The sequence below is a fragment of the Solanum dulcamara genome, chromosome 11 (genome assembly GCF_947179165.1).
Source record: "Solanum dulcamara chromosome 11, daSolDulc1.2, whole genome shotgun sequence".
In the NCBI taxonomy this organism is placed as follows: domain Eukaryota; kingdom Viridiplantae; phylum Streptophyta; class Magnoliopsida; order Solanales; family Solanaceae; genus Solanum; species Solanum dulcamara.
This window is the reverse complement of record NC_077247.1, coordinates 34691381-34698780: the sequence shown is the minus strand read 5'-3', so window position 1 is coordinate 34698780 and position 7400 is coordinate 34691381. Positions and strand designations below refer to the sequence as shown.

Here is a 7400-nt window from a genome sequence, read left to right as displayed (position 1 = left end):
TCTTAAGATTCTCTTTTATATAGATATAAGATACGTCTCAAAGTCGAATCTCATAGGATGAGTATAGAAGCTTGCAAGAAAGAGAAAACACATCAAAAGCATGCATGAACACACAAAATAGGTCAAAAGGTTTCTGGCAAATATAAAAATGCCCAAATATACCAACTGAAAGAAAACCAAATAACCAAAGACAAGTCTTTCCTTTTTTTGGGGGGGTTTCTAATTTTCTTAAATCTTCACCACAACCTCAGGGCATAGAAGGGCCTAAGAAAAAAAAATCTTGGCGTGATCTTCTAATAGTCCATAAGTATCAATATGAGCATTTTCTGGCTGAGTATTGCACCACTCAGGTAATCGTTCTTCTGCAAACATCACTCACATTACATTCACAATTATGCCGTTCTCAAGATGATATGCACACCACTTTCAGTTTCCACGATGTCACTTATCTCGCCAACTTTTAGAGCAAAGGTTGCTTCTTCAAAAGGTTTCTGCATCTGACCTTTGCCAAATGAACCTGAATGTGAATTTTCAGAGGTTAGTATAACTTGCTAACCAGAACTCATTGTTGTTCAAGAAACTAAGTAAAATGCGCATGACCATTAAAACCATTAGCGATCAAAGTCTTTACTCACATCCATTTGATGCTATAGAGCAGTGTATGTGCGTGTTTAGTAGTTTGTGCTCCAAAGCCTATGCAACAGCTACGGATTCAAAAAATAAGAACTATATATTTCTTTTATAAGAATATATGATGATTCAGCTATAAGTTATCCACCAAGAAGCAGAGTTACAAATTTGTGGCCTTGACGCATGAACCCAAAGAAGCTAGGCAATAATAACACTTGCAATAATCTGAGTTGACCGATTCTGAGCTGTTGAATCAGGCAATATGTTATAGAGAAAAATACTATACAAAACTTGAGATGATGAATCTGTATACAATTTTTTCCTTTTCTTTTTTGACGAGTGTGGATAATTTATTTGGCATCTTTCAAACATACAGCTAGCAAGAACAAATGATTGCTCTATTCTGCAGCTCTAGAAGCTCAAAGCCTTTTAATGTTACATTTATATCCAAAGAATCACGTCACTAAGCAGGGAATGCTAGTTTCTAATAAACCCTCATAGGAATCATAGAAACATCTTAATCCCTATCTCCAGTGAAAGAAACAATTAGGTGTCGTCGACTTGTTTCTTCATTAGTGATCATAGTAATCATCTCTCCATAGAAATTTTCATTTAACCTTAATTTCTTGATAGATAATAGGATAAATAAATGCGAAATGCCTCCGTCAAGATAACAATGTAATTGTATGTTCAAGAGGTCTGTTAGTCACAATGACTCTTTTTAAATGCCTCTTTTTTTTTTTTATAGTAGATCACTAATCCAACAAACAAGCTACAAGAATTAAAATGGAACCAATAGGAAAGGGACCTGGATTAGGTCACAATGAGACCATTACTAAGTTAAATTTACCTGTTTATGCATATGAAGGAAATAACAATTTATCTCAATTTAGAAAAAAATGAAATACCAATTTGTCTATCCATTCATTATGATTTTGAACTTTAAATTGGGAGAATTTTAGTGGCTCAGTTGGTTGACTACTTGAACTCCCACCTTATTGGTCAGGGTTTGATTCCCCACATTGTGATCCCCTCACATTTCCCCTTCCCCTACCCCAAATTTAAATTATTATTTTTTTAAAAAAAAGAAACCTTTACAATTGTAAGTGCAATCAGAAAGGAAGTCATAGGATGTTGATGGAGTAATATAAGCCCCGCTGTCTCAGTTTGTTGCTTCTCTTTCAAAGGAAATGGCTGTATTGGGCAAACTATTTTAGAATCCAGTGCATGCAAAATCAGGACTTCATAACAATAAAGTTTTTAGTTAAAACAGCTAATTGCCAAAGTGTCCAGATATAACGAAGTGTGGAAGTTTTCCTGAACCTCAGACATACTATGCAGTATGCAGAGTGCGAAAATTACAGCATAATTCATGGTTTCAGGCTTTCAGCCAGCTAGAAAATCCAAGAAATTGCAGTGGAAGTCTGTGCATGAAGAGAGAATTTCATGACACCAAATTATATAAACTGTAAGAAAAGGAATATAAGTTAAGCCACAATTCTGATTTACTGTACAGTTTCCCAGGGGACGAGATTAACTAAGACAGCATCCCTGATGCGTAACAAAAAAAGTGCTTATTCATCAAATAAAACTGCAGAATAAACTCATATTAAAGTTTAAACAAAACTCAATCATGAAGTAGGCAGCAGCTTGCTATGAACATTGAAATACATTCAATCGATCACTCTTTCATCTTGATAGCTGGATATTAAATCCTTGTGAGGATAAGATTAATCCTCCCTCAATTCCATTTTGTATTACCAATTTTATTCGTGTATTATGTTCTACTGATATTGACCTATTTTCTAGTGACAAAATCACAACCTTCAAATATTAAAACATATGAGAGTTATTGCTTTGCATTATCTTACACTTACAATGACCTCCTCACCCTCTAATGACATTTTCACCTGTTATTTAAAAATATTTCTAACAAACTCAAATGAAATAATTTGTGCAAATTTCTTCTTTTAATTGCCACATTATTCAAACAAAATCCACGGAAAAGCACTAGAAAACATCTAAAAGCAGCAGGATTCTTAAGACAGAACCTTTATAAAAGAGAAATCTTTTCTTAAAAAAAGAGACTTAAGACATAGAACCACAAAATAAAGTATTTTCAATGACACATAAACTAAGGAGAGTTTAAAAATAATTAAAGCACTTGAAATACTAAGATATGAAAGTAAGAATTGAAACATATTATAATTTATAGCTCCACACATGGAGAGGAACCGCATAAAACTAAAGAGAGCCTTAAGAATGAGGTCAAAAATCATTATCTCCAGATTTCACAGGGTTTATCATGGAACTTCGCCAACAAACTCATAGCAGACAAGATACTGAAGAACATGAGGTACTGAGCTTTTAGAAGCAATATATGATTTATGAAAGACAGGAAATCTCATTACTTTTAGATCATGCTTTATCAAAAACAGCCAACGCTAACATACTTAATGAAGAAAAGAGGGAGGCAGGAGGGGAAGCAAAGTATATCTATAGCTCCTGTGGCTTCTCCACCACGTTATTTAGTTAGTTTCTAACAAAGTTGGAAGGAGATATTTATCGAGAAGCAGAAGACTGCCTGGCCAGAGAGTGATGATTATCCTGCTCCCAAGGATATAGATAAGGTAGATGGGCAGAATTGACCAAAAAAAAAACAATTGGAACTGCTTTTTGTGTGCAAGACAGAGAGGCGAGGCGTCCAGACTTAGGCCCTAAATATCAAATGACTCGAGTAGAATCCATCACTTCATAGCTCCTTGTCTTCATTTCATACACCAATCCTTCAGTAGTAATCAGTAGACATAGGCTCTATGAAGCAGAATGAGCCTGTGTTAAGAAAAAAGCGAGATACTGCGGTACAGTTGCCTTTAAGTTCATTTATTCCTTGAAGAAGACCATCTAGATTTAGATTAGGAGACTTTCTAAGGAGGATTTTAGATCAGACCAATCTGCTAGAAGTAGTAGTGCCAGTCTTTTCTTTGGGCAGGGCTTTTATTCTTTTGGGTTAGAGATTTGTGCCCGACAGTGCAAGGATAGGTTTGAGATTTAGGGAACCACTACATAATGTCTTATAAGAGAACTTGTGTATTGAAATGAAATTAGCCCAATTAGAGCAAAGCTGATTCATATACCCGATCCCAACCAGTCTGGGATGGAGGTGTAGTTATTCGTGTTGTTTGCATTAGTTCTTATGGGGAAGTATGCAAACAAAGGGCAGGGATCCGATTCATAATATAATGGGAGGGGCACTGTGGAGGACAAGAAAAGGAAAGAAGGTGGTGACCAACTTTGCCTTCTACAGCTAAGTATAAACTGCAGAGAAAAAAAAAATATTACACAAGGAGACTGAGGGTCTCTAAAGTCTAAATATATATCTTCATGGGGCTCAAAGAATGAGTTTTTGACTTTTTTCCTTTTGCAACTTTTCATGACAAGTTCTTTTTCCAAAAAACAAAAAGTCTATTGTAGAGATTTCATGAATGCATGAGAACTTAGGAAACTAAATCAACCAAGTCAAACACAGGATATTACTTATCCTAAAGAGTAACTGAACTAAAAGAATCATCACTTGCTTCCACAGATCCTGTCAAATAACTTAGACAAGAAGAGCAGGCAAGGAAAAGAAGACCCTACTAAGAATGTATTAACTCAGATATGCATACCATTTGGTCATGAAGCTTAGGCAAGTATATGAGTTTCCCATAATGGAAAAACAAGAAAACTTAAAAGGTCCTCAGGGTTAACTCTACCATATTTACAAGCAAGAAATTCAGAGTATAATTTTCGAACACTTCTCCCATTTTTTAATAGTTAATGGATAACTAGAAAAATAGCAATAAAATGGGATTTAGTTCACCCAAAATTCCTCAGCCTCACCCTATATGACACTGTAACTATTTACAAAGTCCAACAATTTTCCTTTTAACTGCAAACTTTCTCATATAATTTCGAGTACTGTTATTTTTTCTCACCAATTTTGATTATATTAGTTATAAAAAGAAAACATAAACAGGAGCGGCAGAAAAGCGAAAAGCGGAAGTAAAAGGGGGCTGCGGGAGCCTAGGGTTACTGACCGAGATCACCGCCGCGTTTGGCTGAGCTACAGTGAGAAGAACTGGCGGCTACGTCCTGGAATTTGGCTTTGCCGGAGACAATGTCTTCACGGATAGATTTCAGCTGACAGACGGCAGCTTCTTTGGTGGTGTTGGAGATAACACGCCCTTCCGGATCCTTCCACGAGGCCTTGCGACGAGACTCCTGATGCTTAATGAGTATATGAGATGCCTTCACTTTCTCTCCGCCGGCGCCGGAGCGGGAAGAAGATGAGGGCATTTTGGACTTTTTCTTGTGCTTATCCGGTGGTCGATCTACTGAAGAGATCGATGTCTTCTTCCTCTTCCGATCTGACTCTATTTTTACAGACTTGATATACGATTCTGCAAAGGGTGGAAGCTGAGAGTTGCAGAGAATTTGGTTTACTTTTTTTTGTTTGTGCTGATACGATACTGTTATTGTCTTGTTGCTGACAAGCTTTTGGGGAGTCGCAATTAACCGTACAACGCGTATCTTTTTCTTTTTTTTCCTCACAAATATAAAAAGAAAATTAAAGTCCTTGTCACTTTTCTCTTTTCCATTATGTCAACAGTCTTACGAGTCAAACTAAATCGACGAATTAATTTAAATTGATAAAAAAAAAATCGTTTGTGGTTTAGATTAATTTATTTGACGTTGAAAAAATTAAAAGTCAGTTTTAATTGATTTATAAGTTATTTGTACGCTATTTTTAATTTTTTTGAGTATTTGGCTGATTAACTTAAAGTTATTTTTTGCTTAAAATAAACTTCAATAAATAATTGGTTTTGATTAAATGGACTTATTTTAAGCAACTTATAAGTAAAAAGAAAAAAGTTAGACTGCACCTATTTATTTGTTTTTAACTTATAAGCAGTTTTCAACTTATAAGTTACTTAAAATAAGTCCATCCAAACAGGACATAAATCTATCATTGTTGATTTGATTTGGTATTAATAAAAAAAAAGTCAACTCGAATCCAAATTAAACCGACTTAATATATATAATTTTATTTTTTATATATATAAAAAATATTTATTATAATATCCTTTGTAAGTATTTTTTAAATTGATTTATAACTTCCAATTTTTTACATATATTATTTTATCCTAAAAAAATTGACATGTATTATGTCTTTCTGTGAGCTTTTGATATGTTTTTCAAAGATAATATCTTGAAGATGTCATTGTACATTTTATTTTTTTTCAATTTTATTTGTTCAAGTGTTTTGAGATGTCATTAAGCAATATAATCACATGTTCAATGAAATAACCTTCATTTAAGAACATCAAGTGCGACATTAAATCACACAATCAAGGAACAACCTCTTCAATTTAATTCTTTTTTCAATTACGGTATAATTATGAATAAAAAATCAAAACATCCAATAAATTGAGAAAATCGAAAGAACAGATAAAATTAAAATAAAAAAAACTGATGTTAGGATGATTTGATTTGGTTTATATATTTAATAAACCAACACAATTGCTTTAGTTATTTTTTAATAAAAAACCAAATAAAACCGATCTATGTACACTTATAATTCCAAAATACATAAACAATAACCATTAAATAATATGGAATAATTAATAAGACTGCTCATTCTTTAATCAAAAATGTTAAGTTCAAATTTTGAATATAAAAAATTCATCTTTGGTAGGAAATACTTCCTCTCAGGAGCTCTTCAATCTTTTGGGTCGTGTATAACCTTATGGCAGATAGAGGGACATGTGGCACCATTTAAACTGTATATCCAAAATTAATTTATTTTTTATCCACAAATTAAAACCACCCATTTATCCATAATCTGGATAACTTAAACACCCTTTAATATCAATTTTTCTATTCTTTCAGCAATAATTTTTTGGTATTAGCTTAGCCGTCGCCGTCCTCATCGGCTCCGACTTGCACTTGTCAGCACAAAAGGCTTGTAATTGTGAAACTCATCTTCTGGTACAAAATACTTATCTTGGCTTCGTCTTGCTTGATTTTTGCTGCTAATTCACAAGTTTTGATTTTGGTTGTTTTTGAATCATAATTTGGTTTATGGGTGGTTTAGATTATAGGTAGATGAGAGGATTTTAATTTGTGGGTAAAAAATAAATGAATGTCGAATAGACTGTTTAGGTGATACCACGTGTTTAGATGATACCATGTGTCCCTCGTCCGCCATACGAATATACATCATCTAAAAGAGACGATAAGATTATGAATAATCTTAAAGTATAATGGGGTGTTGACATATCATTTTATGATAGTTTGGGGTATATTTTTTTTTTCAGTATTAATTTAGAGTTAATATAACTTTCGTTATAAAAAGGGTCCTACCATTACATAAATGGCCAAATATATTCTTTTCGTCTAATGAATGAAAATAATAATATCTTTTTTATAAAAAAAATCATGTAGGTTATATTTGATTTTTCTAACAAAGCTTAGTGTACCTCCCCACAATCATCAATATTAATTTTTCGCAATTCCGAGAGCAGGACAGTATCGCACATGGCCTCTACGAGCCTAAGTGTTAGTGTCAATTCGTATGCAGCCTTGGGAGAGTGTTCAACTTCACTTGGGAATCAGCCAATGTCCTTGGAAGAGGCTTTTGTCCAGCAGTTCACCAGAGATCCCTGCAAAGCTGCACCTGAAGAGACTTTTTGCCATTTATAGTAAGCAGATTTGATAAGTTCCACCAA

The 7400-nt window shown here is 33.8% G+C and overlaps 1 protein-coding gene across 1 annotated transcript; it reads right to left on the bottom strand.

Annotated features, from left to right (window-relative positions):
* On the bottom strand, positions 1-5199 carry LOC129874510 (peptidyl-prolyl cis-trans isomerase Pin1-like). Its single transcript, XM_055949802.1, has 2 exons — positions 4710-5199; positions 1-517 (listed from the first exon to the last, which is right to left on the bottom strand). Exons 1-2 carry the CDS (start codon positions 4966-4968, stop codon positions 393-395), a joined length of 384 nt encoding a protein of 127 aa, XP_055805777.1. The 5' UTR covers positions 4969-5199; the 3' UTR covers positions 1-392.
* Positions 5200-7400: the final 2201 nt, after the last annotated feature.

Coding starts and splice junctions, on each gene's coding strand:
- LOC129874510 (XM_055949802.1), bottom strand. CDS start 4,968: ATGCCCTCATCTTCTTCCCGCTCCGGCGCCGGCGGAGAGAAAGTGAAG. Junction 518..4,709: donor CAAACGCGGCGGTGATCTCG/GTCAGTAACCCT, acceptor ATTCACATTCAG/GTTCATTTGGCAAAGGTCAG.